The sequence below is a fragment of the Hyperoodon ampullatus genome (assembly GCF_949752795.1).
Source record: "Hyperoodon ampullatus genome assembly, chromosome: 5".
NCBI classification, from domain to species: domain Eukaryota; kingdom Metazoa; phylum Chordata; class Mammalia; order Artiodactyla; family Ziphiidae; genus Hyperoodon; species Hyperoodon ampullatus.
Window position 1 is genome coordinate 35606700 of NC_136918.1, and position 20288 is coordinate 35626987.

Sequence of the window (20288 nt, forward strand, 5' to 3'; positions counted from 1 at the left end):
CAACCTTATGTGTAAAAGGTAAACTCCCCTAGCACCTAAACATGGCCTCAATTCAGAAAATGTGATGATCATTATGTATGAACAACTTTTGTAAGACACTAAAATAGTGTTGCACAAGTAGATTAAAAACATTTAAACATTGTTATCCTAGCAAATCTACTGGGAGGAAAAAAAAAACTTCAAACAATAAAAGACTTTAAGAAGATATGAATATGAATATCCCTTGTGAAATTATTAAAGTTAACTCAGATATTAATTTTGAAATTAAAAAACATATTTTCCTTATTTGTCTATAATGAAACATTTGCTTTGATAACGGAAGTCAATTGAGAAAAGGACTTGAGAGCTAACATGTTGGCCAAACCATGCTATTAAAGTTAAGCGTGCATTGTTGCTCAAAGTTTACTAAATCATTGATTAAAACCACTTTTCTTTCATTTATATTGAAATTTGGAAAGAATGTATATAAAGCTTCTCTGAAAATCTCTTAAAGTTACTTTCCCTTAAACATTAAGGAATTTTACCACAATTTCCCCGTCTCCCCAAATCCTATTAATAGCTGGTCAGGCCATTCCATCTTCATTTGTGAAAAATGGCCACAAACCAATAGTGAGATAAAATAATACAGATGTTACAACTTGAAGGAGACACTAAGATGTCAAAAATAAGTGCAACTGCAGACCATGATGAGTGGGATATGATTCAACATGGAAGAAGTATTGAAGACAGACTCCAGAAGGAAAGGGCAAAGAAGTGTCAGAGAAAATGAGACTGTGGAAAAGAGAAACAGAGAAACATCAGTCCTCATAACTTTTCTTTTGCTGGAACCCAGATGTAAGGACCAGACTGTTCTTCTATGATCTGCTTCACTTGGTTGTAAATGTCTTCCAGCGTATCTCCCTGTATAATAGCTGTAATGATAGAAACAAAATCAGAAACCTCCATTAAAATTGTCTATCTTCACCATTACAATTGTTGGTAAAACAGCAGAAGCTGTATCTTAGAAATACTCATTCAGGAAGAGATACCACCTATGTATTGTTTGCTTAGAAAAGGCCCATTTCATGAATTTTCTTATTTGTAAAATAGAAAAAATTTTATTTTAAAAATTTATCAGAAAGCAAGATTTGGTGATTTTTTACTTTGTTTTGTGTATTTGGGAAATAGACACTGAAGTAATTAGAGGCAAAAGAGCATCTGTCTGCAACTTACTCTTAAATGTTTCAGCAAAATTATAAATGCGGTAAAATGTTAACATTTGTGGAATACAGGTATATGAGAATTGCTGGTACTATTCTTGTGATTTTTCTGTAAGTCTGAAATTATTAATAATCCTTAAAAAACACACACACACACGGGTTACAACACCATGACACTTAATGGTACTTAATATGAATACCAAATATAAGCTAATCATTATTTCAAACAAACAATAAACAACAACAAAAACCTATCCAAAGATACCTAAGGAATAATTTAAAGAATAAAATGAATTTGGGAATTGCTACCTATTCTTCTCTTTTTAAACAAATAATATCTTAAAATGGATCAAAATTTATAAAGAATAAGAGAAAAGTCAGTTTCATTGAAGAAGTCTGAATGTTTTCCTCTGGTCAGTATGAATTATTCCTGTACACGCTATCCTCATCGACAACCTAAGAAACACTAAATTTCAAGATTCCTCATCACTGCAACCTAGATTAGATGAATTATTCTGAAACTTATAGCACTTATTATTACTACTGGTAAATGTGGGCATAGTTCAAAATCCATTTTAATGGGTCAGTTCATATGGCTCCAAAGCAAAATTCTACCATAAAGGGCACTGCTACACATCATGCCAACCTGTGAAATGTTCAGTAAATTCTTGTTCCAGTTTCATGGCTCTCTCAAACGTCTTTCTGGCTTGTTCTTCCGTGAGACGCTTATTCATTTCCCTATACAAATAAATTTAGAAATTAGTAATTACTACATTATAATACTTTTGAAAAAGGATGACAAAGGAGAGAAGACATATAAAATCATGAAAAGCTGAGCTCTGTTGAGAATCTTAATGTCATTAAAAACCACATCCAGGACTTCCCTGGTGGCGCAGTGGTTGAGAGTCCGCCTGCCAATGCAGGGGACACGGGTTCAGGCCCTGGTCTGGGAAGATCCCACATGCCACGGAGCAACTAAACCCGTGTGCCACAACTACTGAGCCTGCGCTCTGGAGCCCACGAGCCACAACTACTGAAGCCCGCGTGCCACAACTACTGAGGCCTGCACATCTGGAGCCCGTGCTCTGCAACAAGAGAAGCCGCCGCGATGTGAAGCCCACACACTGCAACGAAGAGTGGCCCCCGCTCGCCGCAACTAGAGAAAGCCCATGTGCAGCAACAAAGACCCAATGCAGCAATAATAAAATATAAAATGAATAAATAAATCTTTAAAAAAAAAAAAAAAAAAACCTACATCCAGTCACTGACTATGTAGCTTTTTACTTGGAATGACAGAAGGGTTTCAACACATTTTTGCATTGGTTCAAGACAGCCAAAAAAACTAAGCATTAATTTGACAGTTTTGACTTCGATGAAAATTTCATATTAAAATATGACTTACAGATCTACTTACCAATTTATAGATAGTAAAGGGGATACATGAACACATTAAATAATACCATGAGAAGGCAATCAGCAAAATATAGTCTGGGGAAAACTGCAGAATAAATGAGTTGGTTTCTTCAACAAATAAACAGAAAAAAGAGAAAGATATGAAGGGAGAATCTGTAGATCAAAAGACTTAACAACCAACTGTCACAAACAGACCTTGTTTGGAACTTGATTCAAACAAATTGAAAAAAATTAAACAAAACTTATGAAACAATCAAGAAAACATGAACTGATGATATCAAGGAATTACTGTTTTTAGTGTGACATAGTGATTTTTTTTCTTCTTTATGCTTTTACATATTGCCTGAACCTTCTACAATGTGTACGTATTTTTTTATACAGCAGGTTCTTATTAGTTATCCACTTTATACATATCAGTGTATATATGTTTTAGTGTGACATCACAGTGATATTTTTTAATAAAGAATTTTATCTTTCAAATATATACAAAGATGTACGGATGAGATCATATAATGTCTGGGGTTTGTTTCAAAATAATCTGGAGTGGAGGGGTAAGGAGGTGGGGGGATAGATGAAACGAGATTGGTCACAGTTGATAATTAATGTTACAGCTGGATGATGGATAAATGGAAGTTTGCTCCCAACTTAAGAGGGAAAGCTTTCAATGTTTCATCATCAAATATGATGTCTGCTTTGATATATTGTAGACGACCTTCATCAGATTAAGGAAATTCCCTTCTATTCATAGTTTACAAAATATTTTTGTCATGAATAGATGTTAATTTTATCAAATGCTTTTTCTGCATTTATTAAAATGATCATTTTTTTAATACTAAAAGCTGTTTTTTTTTTTGGCTGTGCCGTGTGGCTTGCGGAATCTTAGCTCCTCAACCAGGGACTGAACTTGGGCCGCCACAGTGAAAGCACCGAGTCCTAACCACTGGACTGCCAGGGAATTCCCCGTGAAATCTGTTAATACGGTACACTACACTGATTTTTTAAAAAATTGAAGTATAGTTGATTTACCATGTTGTTAGTTTCAGGTGTACAGCAAAGTGTTTCTGTTATTTACATATCTATTCTTTTCACATATATATATACATATTCTTTTTCAGATTCTTTTCCATTATAAGTTATACAGGATACTGAATATAGTTCCCTGGGCTATATAGTAGGTCCTTGGTGTTTATCCATTTTATATATAGTAGTGTATATCTGTTAATCCCAAACTCCTGCTTCATCCCTCCCCCTCCCCTTTGGTAATCATGTTTGTTTTCTACGTCTGCGAGTCTTACACTACACTGATTTTTTTAAATTACTTTAAAAATTGTGTTAAAATATACACAATATAAAAGTTACCATTTTAGCCATTTTAAAGTATACACTTCAGTGGCATTAGTACCTATGCAAGCATCACCACCAACCATCCCTATAATTCACTTCATCTGGTAAAACCAAAACTCTATACCTATTAAAAATAACTCCGCACTCTTGCCTCCCCCTGGCCCCTGGCAACCACCATTCTTTCTGTCTCTATCATTCTGACTACTCTAGGTGCCTCATATAAGTGGAATCATACAGTATTTGTCTTTTTGTGACTGGCTTACTTCACTTAGCATGTCTGCAAGGTTCATCCATGTTGTAACACATTGCGGAATTTCCTTCCTTTGTATGCATATACCATGTTTTGCTTAACCATTCATCTGTCGACGGACATTGAGTTTCTTCCATGTTTCAGCTATTGTGAATAATGATAACATGAACACGGGTGTACAAATATCTCTTTAAGACCTTGTTTTCAATACTTTTGGGTATATACTCAGAGGTAGAATTGCAGGATCATATAGTAATTATGATTTTTAGTATTTTGAGGAAGTGCCATAACTGTTTTCCACAGCAACTGTACCATTTTACATTCCCAACAGTACACAAGAATTCCAGTTTTTCCACATCCTTGGCAGCAATTATTTTCTGTTTTTTTGACAGCAGCCATCCTAATGGGTGTGAAGTGGTATGTCATTGTAGTTTTGATTTGCATTTCCCTAGTGATTAGTGATAATAGGTATCTATTCATGTACTTATTGGCCATTTGTTTATCTTCTTTGGAGAAATGTCTATTCAAGTCCTGTGCCCATTTTTGAATCAAGTTTTTTTGTTGTTGTTGTTGAGTTTTAGTTTTCTATATATTCTGGGTATTAATCTGTTATCAGACATACGACTTACAGATACTTTCTCCCATTCTGTGGGTTGCCTTTTTATTCTGTGGATAGTGTCGTTTGATATAAAAAGTTTTAAAATATTCACAAAGTCTAACCTTCCTTTTTTTCTTTTGTTATCTGTGTCTTTGGTGTCATATCTAAGAAATCACTGCCAAATCCAGCATTACAAAGCTTCTGTCCTATGTTTCCTTCTAAGCGTTTTATTGTCTTACATTTAGGCCCTTGATCCATTTTTTTTTTGCAGTACGCAGGCCTCTCACTGTTGTGGCCTCTCCCGTTGCGGAGCACAGGCTCTGGACGCGCAGGCTCAGTGGCCATGGCTCACGGGCCTAGCCACTCCGCAGCATATGGGATCTTCCCAGACCGGGGCACGAACCCGTGTCCCCTGCATCGGCAGGTGGACTCTCAACCACTGCACCACCAGGGAAGCCCCCTTGATCCATTTTTAGTTGACTTTTGTATGTGGCATTAGGTAAGGATCCAACTTCATTCTTCTGTATGTGGATATGCAGTTTTCCTAGCACCATTTGTTGAAGAGACTGTCCTTTCCTCATTGAATGATCTTGCATCCTTGTCAAAAATCAACTGACCATTTCTTCCCCCTGGTCTTTTATCTCTGTCATTATGCCAGTACCATAGCATTTTTATTTCTGTAGTTTGCAATAAAATTTGAAATCAGGAAGTGTGAGTCTTCCATTTTTTTGTTCTTTTTTAAAGATTGTTTTCGCTATTTGGGGGTTCCTTGAGATTCTATATGAATTTTAGTATGGATTTTTCTATTTTTGCAAAAAATGTCATTGGGATTTTGATAGGCATTGCATTGAACGTGTAGGTCACTTTGGGTGGTACTGACATTTTAACAATATTAAGTGTTCCAATCCATGAACATGGAATGTGTTTCTACTTATTTATATCTTAATTTCTTTCAGCAATGTTCTAGTTTTCATTGTACAAGTCTTTCATCTACTTGGTTAATTCCTAAGTATTTTATTCTTTTTGATGCTATTGTAAATAAAACTGTTTTTGTAATTTCCTTTTCAGATTGTTCATTGTTTATGTATGGAAATGTAACTGATTTTTGTATGTTGACTTTGCATACTTCTACTTTGCTGAATTTATTAGTTCTAATGGCTTTTGTGTGGAGTCTTCATGGTTTTCTACAGATAAGATCATATCATCTGCAAAAAGAGATAATTTTGCTTCTTCCTTACCAATCTGGATGGCTTTTATTTTCTTGCTTAATTCCTCTGGATACAACTTCTAGTACTACATTAAATAGAAATGGTGAAAGCAGGCATCCTTGCCTTATTCCTGATCTTAGAAGAAAAGCCTTCAGTCTTTCACCATTGAGAATGATGTTTGCTGTCAGTTTTTCATAAATGGCTTTTATTATGTTGAGATAGTTTCCTTCTATTCTGATTTTGTTGAATATTTTTATCATGAAAGGGTGCTGAATACTGTCAAATGCTTTTTCTACATCAGTTGATGATCATGTGATTTCCCCCTTCATTTTGTTGATGTGGTTTATTACAATGATCCATTTTCATATGTTGAAACATCCTTGCATTCCAGGAATAAATCCCACTTGTTCATGGTGTATAATCCTCTTAATATGTTGGTGAATTGCTTGCTAATATTTTGTTGAGGATTTTTACATCAATGTTAATAAGCGATACTGGTCTACAGTTTTCTTGTAGTTTTTTTTTTTTTTTTTAAAGAAGATGTTGGGGGTAGTTTATTAATTTATTTATTTTTGCTGTGTTGGGTCTTCGTTTCTGTGCGAGGGCTTTCTCTAGTTGTGGCAAGCGGGGGCCACTCTTCATTGCGATGCGTGGGCCTCTCACTATCACGGCCTCTCTTGTTGCAGAGCACAGGCTCCAGACGCACAGGCTCAGTAGTTGTGGCTCACGGGCCTAGTTGCTCTGCGGCATGTGGGATCCTCCCAGACCAGGGCTCAAACCCGTGTCCCCTGCATTAGCAGGCGGATTCTCAACCACTGCGCCACCAGGGAAGCCCTTCTTGTAGTTTCTTTGTATGGTTTTTGTATCAGGGTAATGCTGGTTACACAGAATGAGTTAGGAGGGATTGGCATTAGTTCTTCTTTTAAATGTTTGTTATAATTCACCAGGGAAGCCATCAGATCCAGAGCATTTCTTTGTTGGGAGTTTCTGACTACTGATTCAATTTTCTTAATATAGGGTGTATAAGTTATATGTATACAAAACTTACTATAGTTACAGGTCTATTCAGATTTTCTATTTCTTTGTGATTTAGTCTTGGTAGGTTTTATGTTTCTAGCAATTTGTCCACCTAGGTTACCCATATTTTTGGTGCCCAATTGTTCATAATACTCTCAGAATCCTTTTTATTTCTGTATAATCAGTAGTAATGTCCCTATGTTCATTTTAGAGTTAGTTTCAGAGTCTTCTTTTTTTTCCTTAGTCTGTCTACCTAAAGGTTTATCATTTTTCTTGATCTTTTTGAAGAATCAACTTTTGTGGCCTAACATATGGTCTACCCTGGCAAATGTCCCATGTGCCCTTGAGAAGAATGTGTATTCTGTTATTACTGGCTAGAGTGTTCTGTATATGTCTGTTACGTCTATCTGGTTTATTGTGTTGTTTAAGCCCTCTATTTCCTTATGTATCTTCTATCTGGTTGTTCTATCCATTATTTTGAGTGGGGTACTGAAGTCTCCAACTATTATTGTAGAGCTGTTTCTCCCTTCAATTTTGTCAGCTTTTCCTTCATATATTTTGATGATCTGTTATTAGGTACATAACTGTTTATGATTGTTATATCTTCTTGCCATATTGAAACTTTAATTAATGTACAATGTCCTTCTTGTCATATATAACCTTTTTCGATTTAAAGCCTACTTTGTCTGATATTGGTATAGCTACTCCTGATCTCTTTTGGTTACTATTGGAATAGAATATCTCTTTTACTTTCTCAACTTGTGTCTTTGGATTGCATGTGTTTTATCCAGTCTGCCCATCTTTGTCTTTTGATTGGAGAGTTTAGTCCACTTACATAAATTACTGGAAATAAGGACTTCTGTACGTGATAATTCACTTCTCTCTTGCTGCTTTCAAAATTCTGTCTCTGTCTCTTAATTTAAATGTTTGATTAAAATGTGTTTCAATGTGGGTCTCTTTGAGTTCATTTTACTTAAAGATTGTTGGGCTTTTTGGATGTTTATATTCATGTCTCTCATCAAGTTTGGGAAGATTTCGGCCATTATTTTTTCAAATATTCTCTCTGCCTTTTCTCTCTTTCTTCTAATACTGGCACTCCCAGATGCATATGTTCTTCCGGTTGATGGTATCCCACAGGTTTCTTAGGATCTGTTCACTTTTCTTCAGTCCTTTCTCTTTTTGTTCATAGCCTTGATAATTTCCATTCTTCTATCAAGTTTGCTGAATCTTTGTTCCTGCCTGCTCAAATCTGTGTTTGAATCCCTCTTTGAATGAAATTTTCATTCAAAAATTTGAATGAAATTTTTCATTTCAGTTATTGTACTTTTTGGCTCCAGAATTTCCTTTTGGTTTCCTACCTCTTTATTGATGTTTCCATTTTGTTCACACATTGTTTCCTTGACTTATTCCACATCTTCTTTGAGTTTGCTGAGAAACTTTAGGACAGCTGTCTTAAAGTCTTTGTCTAGTATATATGCCATTAGGTCTTCTTCAGGGACAGTTTCTACTGATTTATTTTTTCCCTTTGAATAGGCCATACTTTCTTATTTCTTTGTATGCCTTATAAATTTCTGTTGAATACTGGACATTAGAATCTTATAATGTGATAATGCCAGAGGTAAAATTCTCCTTCCTTTAGGGTTGTTTTTAATTGTTATAGAGGTAAAATTCTCCTTCCTTTAGGTAAAGGAGGTAAAATTCTCCTTCCTTTAGGGTTTTTTGTTTGTTTTTAATTGTTATAGGATGCCTCCATGCCAGGGATTAGCCTGAGGTATACACATAAGGTCTTCTCAGATCTTTTCTGAGCCTGTGCCTTTCCCTGGGCATGTGTGTTGACTTTCTGAATACTCCTGTATATGTGAACATCCTAGTCTGGCTCCCAAATGGAAAAAAGAAAACGTAAAAGAGGGGGAAAAAAGGCACCAGCCCCTTAACTCTCTAGAAGTCACTTCTGCCTGAGAGGTGGGGCCCCGCAACAGTGGCAGTGGGGTTTACAACAATGGCTCCCTGCTTCTGTGTCTGCACCTCCACAATCAGAAGCAGGAATCAGCTATCTGAGTACAGATTCCCCAGTGTTTGGAGGACAAGGTCCTTATTCCCCACCTTGGCTCCACAAACTTTATGTAAGCTGCTCAAGGAATGAGTGCATGGCTACCTGCTAGGGGGCTGAAGGTGGGGAAATGGGTAGTTGCTACCATGGTAAGAGGTGAAATAAATCAAATTTGACAGTTCAAACCATCCCCTTGAAGCTTCAAGCCTTCAATGAATTCCTGAGTTCCAAAATACAGTTGACCCTTGAACAATGTCAGGGTTAGGGGTGCCAACCAACCCTCCACGCAGTTGAAAATCCACGTATAACTTAACAGTCGGCCCTCCATATGCTTGGTTCCTCTGTTTCCATGGTTCTGCATCCACAATCAACTGCAAATTGAGTAGTACTGCAATATTTACAACGGAAAAAAATCCATGTTTAAGTAGACCCATGCAGTTCAAACCTGCAATGTTCAAGGGTCAACATCAGACAGATCCTGCAAGTCCAGCTGTTGTCTAGGTGGGGAGATAGATTCCTGGTGCTTCCTACTCCATCTTCTCTCTAGCTCTATCACTGATTAATCTTAAATGTTAACCTAGCCTTGCATTCCTTAAATAAACCCAACTTGGCTGTTGTATTTTATCTTATTAAAAAAACTGTTGGATTCAAATTGCTCATATTTTGGTAAGGATTTCTGTATCTATATTCATGGTTAAGACTGGTTTGTCATTTTCATTTCCTGTGAAATCTTTCACAGGTTTTGGTATTAAATTAATGCCCATAAAATTAGTTGAAGAATCTTTATAAGACTGGTATTACTTCTTAGCTTTTGGTAGAATTCAGTAAGTCCTTTTGGCTCTTTTATTTGTGGGAAGGCTTTTCATAACTAAGTCAAGTTCTTTAGGAGTACAGGTCTAGATTTTCTATTTCTTTTTTTCCTTTTCTATTTCTTCAGATTTTTTTAAAGTAAAACTTTCAAACATAAAACAGAAATATCATAAATGTATATCTTGATGAGTTTTCAGCAACTTACGCTTACCTGTATATCCGGTACCTAGACTGAGATAAGAGAACATTACATCAGCACCTAAGAATCTGGGTGTCTTCACTCCAGTCACCAACCTACCCTCAAAGAGTAACCTCTATTTGATTTCTATAAGCAATTATTAAATTTGGGATCATGGAATATATATACTTTTAGGTCTGAGTATTTTTTTACTCAAATTATGTTTGTGAGATTCTTCTATACTTTTGTGTGTAGTTGGAGATTGCTCATTCTCATTACTGTAGAATATTTCATTTTGTGTGAATATGTCATATTTATGTAGGCTCTGATGGGTATTTGGATAGTTTCAAGTTCTTAGTTATTTAGTATAGTATTTCCATCTAATCTAGTACATGTCTTTGGTAAACATACGTAAACATTTCTGTTGAGTATATATCTAGGAATGAGACTTTTGGGTCCTAAGTTATGTGTATGTTCAGCTTTAGGAGATACTGTAAACAAGTTTACCAATGTGGATGTACCAATTTACACTCCTATCAGTGTTATGAGCTTCAGTTATTCCACATCCTTGCCAACATTTGGTATTTTTTCATTTTAGCTATTTTAGTATAATATATGACCTTGTGGTTTGAACTTGCATTTCCATGATTAAGCACTATCTAAAATGTTTATTAACTATTTGGATCCTTCTGTGAAGTGTCCAAGTCCTTTGCTTATTTTTCTACTGGGTTGCCTGTGTTAACATTTGTAATGTCTACTGGATGTGTAGCGATAGTCCCATTTTCATTCTTGATGTTATTTATGCCTTTAAAATTTTCTTTCCTTGATCTTTCTTATTAATAGTTTATAGTATTTTCAAACAAAACATTTTTGATTTCTTAATCCTCTCTACCATATGTTTGTTTTCTAGGCTACTACATCCTCCAAATTTATTTACTTGACAATTTTATTACCATTGAGTTCAAAACATTTATTAACTTATGGAGTGACTTATTCTTTGATCCACAGAATTTCCAAATATTTGGGGATTTTCCAGTGATCTTTAAATTATTCATTTCTACTCTAATTTCATCATGCTCAGAGATATTTGTTTTAATCATTTGAAATCTGTGGCTTAGCATATAATTAGTTTTGGTAATTATTTTAAGTGCACTTAAAATCAAGGTGCAACTTTTGCAGATGTTGAGTGCAGTGGTCTATGTATGTCAGTTAGGTAAAGTTTCTAATTTGTGTTGTATATCCTTATTTATTTTTTTATTTGTCTGTTTTCTTATTCTATTACTTTGTGATTCTTCTGTTACGTTCACCCACTATGATTGTGGAATTATTATTTTTCCTATATAGCTGTCAATTTGTGCTTTAGATATTTTGAGACTGTGCTACTAAAAGTGCAAAACAAATGTATAAATATATCTTTGTAATGGAGTGAACCTTTAACTTCTATGAATGTCCCTCTTTATCTCTAGTAATACTTCTTACCTTAAAGTATACTTTGAAAGTATAATTTATTAATTATTAATAAATAATTTATTTAGTGTTTGCACAGTATATCTCTTTTTTCTATTCTCTTCCAGCCCTTCCATAGACTAATAATTAAGGTATGTCTTATGAAAGCAACATATAATTGATGGGTTTTATAGCACACTATCCCAAAATATGGTACCTTGGCATACTGAATATTTTATGTTGAAGGAATTTGAAAAATGACAGGTACAGGAAGGACTCTCTGACCTTCCCCTGAAGCAGGTCAATAAGGCCCTCATGTGAGAGGTGACCTCCCTATACCTGAAGAAAAGGACCATCTTTATCTCTGACGATGGAGGGAAGCTGAGAGGAATTTGAACGAACAAGCCTTACTAAGTTTCCACTAGTTTACTACTCTTAAGTCATATCGTCTGGTCCTATCACATTTTCCCATCACTCTCCACTCATCTAACCTAGTATAAAAATGTTCAGGTTTAACCATTTCTTCGGGTTTTCATTTTCTTATGAAGGGTTCTATGTCATGTAAAACTTAAATAAATTTGCATGCTTTTTTCTTGTTCATCTGTCTTTTGCTACAGAGGCCCAGCTGAGAACCTGGAGGAATAGAAGGTAAAGATTCTTTTCCTTTTCTACAAAAGCAACATATAGTTATTTATTTTTCATTCCTCTATTCTGACAATTTTTGTATTTTAATTGGACCATTTAGTCTAGAATTTAATTAATGAAACATTTGGGTTAATTTATACTATCTTACTATCTGTATCCTTTTGCCCCACCTATACTATGTTTCTATTTCCTCATTCCTCTCTTCTTTTAATATTTATTTAAATTCTATTTTTTGTCCTCTATTAGGTAAATATTTATACATTATTTTATTCTCTTAATGGTTAACCAGAGCTGCACTGCCCAATTAAGGAGGTACTGGACACATGTGACTATTTAAACTTAAAAGTTCTAACATATGTTACTTTATACTTTAGTATATTAATGTTGATGATTATGATAGTTAATATCAAGAGTGCTTATTTAATCCTCACAACAACCCTCTGAGGTGGGTATACTATTATTACCTGCATTTTACAGATAAAGGAATTGAGATGCAAGAAGGGTAAGTAAATTACCCAATCTAATAAGTAACAGAGACTGGATTTGTACTTAGAGGCTGTGCCTTAGGCATTTACACTTACATGATATTTTCCATGGATTTGGGTTTAATAAAAATGGAGATTGGGTAAAGTTGTGCAATCTGTAATCTCTTTATGGCATTTCCAGACACATCAAGGATACAGTGTTTGCCCTAAAACAGAGGGAATAGGGAAGAAAAACAAGTGAACCAAGTATTTTCAACTATATCAAAGGTACATTTCCTACAAGTACAAAATCTGAATTATGATATGTTTGGATCCTGTTCACTTTAAGCAAACTTGTCATTTCTGTTATGAAGACAATGAATAATGACTATGTATAACTGGTTTTCCATTCTCAAATATTACATTTAAAAAGGAATGAAAATACAGTTCCCTTACTCCTAGCTTTCACAGATCAGTAATCTCTCAAAATGGCAACCGATATGGGGTTCCTATCTTTTACTTTGCTGAGAAAGGGCACTAAAAAATACCCTAAGCTATCATCTTACCACAACCATCATTTCATAAAAGAATATATGATCAAACAAGAATGTAAAAGTGTAGGATAAAGGCGAATCTTTAAAACTGAATAAATTTAAATTTATAAAACCTCACTACCACTCTCTGTTCTATTTTTCATCTTACTGGTGACCAGTAACAACTTTATCACAAACTGAAGCATTTGGAAACCCCAATTCTGAATTTAAGACGCTTTCCTGACATGCTTAAATTCACTGCCAAAGGCCATTAAGGATTTTAGTAAAGATGAGCATTTCCATGTTAAATAGGGTAGTACTTCTAATTTATCAAACAGATTTTATTATAACATTTAAAGTCAGGTACTACCCCATAACGCGTCTTGTAATCTAAGGGCTTGAATCCACCTGAATGAATGATAATGTCAACTCAGTAGGACTATTTAAAATAAAAAAATTAATATTTTATGAATACTTCAAACATATAGAGGTAAATAACAGATATACATGTACCCACCACCTCCTTTTATTAGATATTACTATTTTACCTGATTGCTTAGAAATTAAAAAAAACTTTACATTGAAACATTAACATTCTATCTTGTTTGCTTTATTTTACCTCCCTCTATAGGTATGTACACAATAGTTTAACAGTAAATTGCAAACATAAAAGTTCTTTACCCCTTATTTCCTAAACACAATGACATCTCTTAAATAACCACAGTATAATTTCAGTTGGTCATCTAGTATCCTTTACGGCAAAAGGAAAAAAAGTATTCTTGCTCTAGGGTCCAATCCAGGACCACACATTGCATTTAGTTGTACTGTCTCTTTAGTCTCTGTCAATCTGGCACAGTTCTTTAGTCTTTGTCTTTCATGATCTTGATATTTTTCAAGAGTACAGAACATTTTTTTTCATAGAATATGCCTCAACCTGGGTTTGCCTGATGTTTCCCATCAGAAGGCAGGATACGCATTTTTGGTAGGAATACCACAGAAGTGATGTTGCATCCTTCTCAGTCCATCATATCAGGAAGCATAAGATGTCTACTAGTGATGTTAATTTTGATCACTTTTTAAAGGTTTTTGTCTGCCAGGGTTAGATTACTATTTTCCTTTTGTAGCTGATAAGTATTTGGGTGAAGGATATGTTGAAACTATGTAAATATCCTGTTTCTCATCAGGTACTGATTCACTCATTAATTTTAGCATACACTGATGATTCTTGCCTGAAACAATTATTATCATGGTGGTTGTCAAGAGAGGTCTCCTAATTCCATCATTCCTTCTAACCTTATTAGTAGACATTCTAATAATGTAAGGTAAAGCTTTCCCTTCTATCTACTTATTTATTTATTCATATATTTATTTATACCATTATGGACTCTTGGATTCTTGTTCTCTATGTTATAATCAGTTATTATCATTTGTTTTAATATTCCAATTATGCCAGACTTGGCCACTGGGGGGCCTTACAGGTTGGTTTCAGTGTCTTTTTGACATATTTGTATCATTCTTTAAGCACTTCCTTAGTTTTCTGACAGAGCAAAATGTTCTAGGCTCATCTTGTACTTTCCCAGTGGAATCAGCCATTATTCTAATGAGTTCTGGACCTTTTTAATGGAGGGCAGTATTTAGAAGCCAAGATCTAGACACTAGATATTCTCACTGTTTATTGAGGAGTCATCATTTTTAGCCCTTCTTTGTGGACAGAGCAAGAAAACATATATACACATTTATATTTCTATATCTGTATTAGGATGCATGGGCTTATATTCATATCTCTAATTCCAATCCAATTACCATAGAGTTTATTCTACTCTCTCCCCTTTCCATATTTCTAAAATCCCTTCTTTGACAGTGAGAAATCTAGCTCCCATCAATTGTCAATACATTAATTTATTTGCTCAACTCTAAAATATTCCTTAAAGTAGTTTCAGACCTATTAACCCATACCACTCCGATTAGAGTTCAATATTTGTTCATAGGCTTTCTGTCTTTAGCCTGTCTTCAAGGATTATTGGGATTAAGACTTCTCCTCTCCCTTCCTCTCTTCAATGAAGTTATTTGAAAATTAATTTAAAAATAACTATTTGAAACAGACTAGGTTTAGTTTGCTTATATATCATTTGGCTTTCCCCTCATCTTCTCTTTTTGTTTTAATATAGAAAATGTTAACACAGTTCTAAAGTCAAAATTATACAAAAAGGTATACTTGGAGAAATGCTACACCTCCATCCCTTCTACCTCAATCCCAATCTCCCATCCTTTCCACTCCTCCCTCGTAGGTAACCGATCTTAGGTTTGATTTATCATTTTTATATCTTATTTTTGTGTGAATTGTGTATTTATATTTTTCATCCATTTTCTAATAGATTTTGGTCTCTATTCACTCAATTTTTAAGAGTTTTTAATATTCGGGAATATCAACCCTTTTCTTGAAGATTTTTTCTGTCAGTTGTTTTTTGACATTGGTAATGGTGTTTTCTATTAGTTTTAGGAAAAGTTTTTTGGTCAAGCAAAAGTCTTTTTGTTTTCATGTGTTCAGAAGTTATCAGTCTTTTACTGCATCTGAATTTTGATTCATGGTTAAAAAACCTTCCCTATGCCCAGGTTATATTTTCTTCTGTCAATTGTATTAGAGCCAATTTTTGTGTATGGTGTGAAGTATGGTTCTTTTATTTATTTATTTATTTATTTATTTATTTGGTTGGTTGGTTGGTTGGTTGCACTGGGTCTTAGTTGCAGCACCTGGGCTCCTTGGTTGCAGCTTGCGGGCTCCTTAGTTGTGGCATGTGAACTATTAGTTGCGGCATGCATGTGGGACCTAGTTCCCTGACCAGGGACTGAACCCAGACACCCTGCATTGGGAGCACAGAGTCTTATCCACTGCGCCATCAGTGAAGTCCCCCTGAAGTATGGTTCTAATTTACCTTTTCTCCAGTTGTTCCATCACTATTTACTTAAAAGCCCATTATTAAAAGCCCCAGTGATATGAGATTGCACCTTTGTTATATACTATATTTTCATATGTACTTGGGTCTTTTCTGGATTCTCTTTTCTATTCTACTCGTCTTTTTGCCCTATTCATGGGTCATTAACACACTGTTTTAATTAAGAAGTCTTAATAGTATTCTTTAATATCTGGTAGGGCTAGAATCTCTTGTAGCTTTTCTTTTTGTGTTGCCTTGGCTTCTCTTATGAACTTCAATTCAATTTGTCTAACCCCATAAAAAAGCTGGTAGTTATTTTTACCAGGATTGTGCTCATATATAAATTAGCTTAGACAGAACTGGCAGCTTTACAACATTGAATTGTCATAGCTAAGAACAAGGGATGTCTTTACATTTGATCAAGTCTAATATTCTGTCTTTCAGGAGTGTTTTACAGATTTCTTCATGTAAGTCTGCATATTTTTCATTAAGTCTACTAAGTATTTTACATGCTATTTCTTACATTATAAACGGGGTTTTCTCTATAATCATCTTCTGATTACTGTTCATGTAAAAGAAAGCTATTAATTTCTGTATATTAATTTTATATGCTACCTTACTCTAGCTTTTTATTTTGTCTTTGATTTTATAAGTTTTTAATTTTATAATAAATTTATATTTTACAAAATAAATTTTATAATAAATTTTGTATGGTTTCTAGGTTACTATATTATTTGAAAACAGAGATAGTTTTATTTCTTTTCCAATTCTTATGCCTCTGATTGATTTGTATTGTGTAATAGCATTGACTAATACTTTGAGTAGTAGTAGAGATAATGGACATCCTTGCCTTGCTCCCATCATAATGGCACTGCCTCAATGTTTCTCCCATTAAGGATTTCGATCTGTCCATCTCAATCTTTTTCTTTTTTCTCTTTAAAAAAATAACAACAATCTCTGTATTTTTGAGATTTCCCCCTCCCAGTAGAGGTACTGGATTTTACCAAATGCTTTTCAGGCATCTGTGAATATATGATTTTTCTCTTTAGATCTGTTAATGTGGGAGATTACATTAATGGATTTCCTAATATTGAGCTGACTTTAAATACCTTTAATCCCATTTGGTCATGGTATATTATTTTTCAATGTGGTATTGGATTCTGTTTATTAAAATATTTAACACTTTTATATTAATATTTATCAGTGATACTGATCTATAATTTTCACTGTCTTCATCAGGTTTAGATATCAATATTAGACTTGCTTCATAAAAAGAATGCTCTTGAACAGTATTTATGGAGCTTTAGGATGATCTAACCTTTCAAGATTTATTAGAATTCCCCCATGAAGTCATCTGGGCCTCATATTTTTTGTGGCATAGTTTCCTGATAACTTGCTCTATTTCTTCTAAAAATTTCTTCTTCTATAGAAATCTTTCCATCTCTAATAGGTCAACTTTGGTAAACTGTATTTTTCTAGGAAATTATCCATCTCAACCAAGTTTAAAATTTTATTTATATAAAGATATGCAATATAGTCTTTTATGATTTCATAATATTTCAATGGTTATGTCCCCTTGTCATTTCCTGTGTCTAGTGTTTGTGATTTTCCCCTTAAAATAAAATCAGGTTAGCTAGTAGTTTGTCTATTGTGTTATTTCTTTCTAGATCTTCTGCTTTTCTCTTCTCCACCTTAATTTCTTACAAAAATCTATTTTATTAATTATTTTTATTATAAAGAATATGTATGCAAGTGACAAAAATCTTAAGTAGTTCAGAAAGCATATAATGTTAAAGATACAAGTTCTGTTTTCCCCCAAAGCACTAGGAGGAATGTCAGTTAAAAGAAAAAAAGGCTCAGTTAAGGCATAACTGACATACAATAAACTGCAGATAGTAAAAGTATACAATTTGGTAAGTTTTGACACGTGTATACACCTTGAAATCATCACCATAATCAAAATAATATCAGTCACTCCCCAGTTTCATGCCTCTTTGTAACCTCTCCTTCCTGTCCTTCTCCAAGCAACCACTAGTGTGCTTTTTGTTAATATAGATTAGTATGAAATTTCTAAAACTTTACATAAGTACAATTATTCAGTATGTAGTTTACTGTCTGGCTCCTTTCACTCAGCATAACTACTTTGGGATTCATCCATGTTGTTGTGTAACATCAACAATTTATTACTTTTTATTGCTGAGTAGTAGTCCATTACATGAATATACCACACTTTGTTTATCCATTCACCAGATGAGGGACATCTGGGTTATTTCCAGTTTTTGTCCATTATAAATAAAGCTGTTACAAATATTCATGTTAAGTCTCTGTATGGACATATGATTTCTTTCCTCCTATCTCTGTCAAAACTTGGTAATGGTCAGTTTAAAAAAACTTAGCCATTCCAATGGGTATGTAGTGGCTCCTCATTAAGGTTTCAATCTGCATTTACCTAATGACTGACTGTGTTGAGTATCTTTTCACGTGTTTATTGGCCATTTTTATATCTTCCTTCGAGAAACGTCTTTTCAAATCCTTTGTTCATTTAAAAATAGGGTTGTCTTTATTATTGTAATGAAAGAGTTCTTTACATGTTCTAGATACAAATCTTTTATGAAATATATGATGTGAAAATATTTTCTCCTAGTATATGGCCTGTCTTTTTATTCACTTAACAGTGTTTTTTTCTTTTTCCCCCAAGAGCAGAAGTTTTAACCTTGATGAAGTCCAATTTATCATTTTTTTTCTTTTATGGATCGTGCTTTTGGTATATTATCTTAGGAATCATTGCCAAACCCAAAGTCATGAAGATTTTTCCTATGTTTATAGTTCTAGGATTCAGATTTAGAATGTATTTTGAGTTAATTTCTGTGTATGGTATGAGGTGTGGTTAGTCAATTGTTCCATCACCATTTGTTGAAAGAATATCCCTTTCTCCACTGAATTGCCTTTGCACCTTTGACCACAGCTGTCCATATATACGTGGGTCCATTTACGGATTCTCTAGTATGTTACACTGATCTACCTATCTTTTTTTTTTTTTTTTTGTGGTATGCAGGCCTCTCACCGTTGTGGCCTCTCGCGCTGTGGAGCAGAGGCTCTGGACGTGCAGGCTCAGCGGCCATGGCTCATGGGCCCAGTCGCTCCGCGGCACGTGGGATCCTCCCGGACCAGGGCACGAACCCGTGTCCCCTGCATCGGCAGGTGGACTCTCAACCACTGCGCCACCAGGGAAGCCCTGACCTACCTATCTTCATGCCAATATCTTTATGCACACCATCTTGATTAAGTGTATTTTTATAAATTTCAAAATGAAGTAGGGTGAGTCCTTCAGCTTCGTTCTTTTTCAAAGTTGTTTTGGCTATTTTAGATCTTTTGCATTTCCATATGAACTTTAGTATTATTATCATGTCAATTTCTACAAAAAGAACTCCTGGGATTTTTGATTGGGGTTGTACTGAGCCTAAAGTGCAAGTGAACAAAACTGATACCTAAACAACACTGAGCCTTTCAATCCATGAGCATGGTGCATCTCTCCATTTATTTAGGTCTTCTTTAATTCTCTCAGCAATGCTTTGTAGTTTTTAGTGTACTGATCTGCAAATTTTTGGTAAGATTTATCTCTATTTAATATTTTTTAATGCTGCTACAAATAATGTTTTTTAAAATTTCAATTTGGTCTAGTATATAGAAATACAATTGATTTTTGTATATTGATCAATACTGTATCCTTTGATCTTGCTAAACTTATTTACTAGTTCTAGTAGCATTTTTTTTTTTTGGTAGATTCTATCAGATGTTTTACATAGACAATCATGTTGTCTGCAAATAAGGACAATTCTACTTCTTCCTTTCCAATTTGGATGACTTTTATTTCTCTCTCTTGTCTTACTGCACTGGCTAGAACCTCTAGTACAATGCTGAAAACAAGTGGTGAGAGTGGGTATCCTTGACATGTTTCTGATTTTAGGGGGAAAACACTGAGCTTCTTTTATCATTAAGTATGATGATAGGTGTAGGATTTTTAGAATATTATTTATCAGTTTGAGAAAGTTCTTTTCTATCCCCAGTTTGTGGAGAGTTTAATCAAGAATGGATGTTGGGGGACTTCTCTGGTGGTGCAGTGGTTAAGAATCTGCCTGCCAATGCAGGGGACACAGGTTTGATCCCTGGTCCGGAAGATACCATATGCTGTGAAGCAAC

General features: G+C 34.5%; 1 protein-coding gene across 23 annotated transcripts in view; it reads right to left on the reverse strand.

The window, feature by feature from the left end:
* Window positions 1–804: 804 nt before the first annotated feature.
* Window positions 805–20288, reverse strand: part of DLG1 (discs large MAGUK scaffold protein 1) — a gene marked incomplete at both ends in the record, with an annotated part of 293223 nt that continues 273739 nt past the window's right edge. For all 23 annotated transcript variants that reach the window (XM_079704322.1, XM_079704323.1, XM_079704314.1 and 20 more), the window contains 3 exons: window positions 805–911; window positions 1846–1937; window positions 12740–12849. In XM_079704322.1, the coding sequence (XP_079560448.1) occupies window positions 805–911; window positions 1846–1937; window positions 12740–12849 (309 nt within the window). The remainder of the gene's footprint in view (window positions 912–1845; window positions 1938–12739; window positions 12850–20288) is intronic.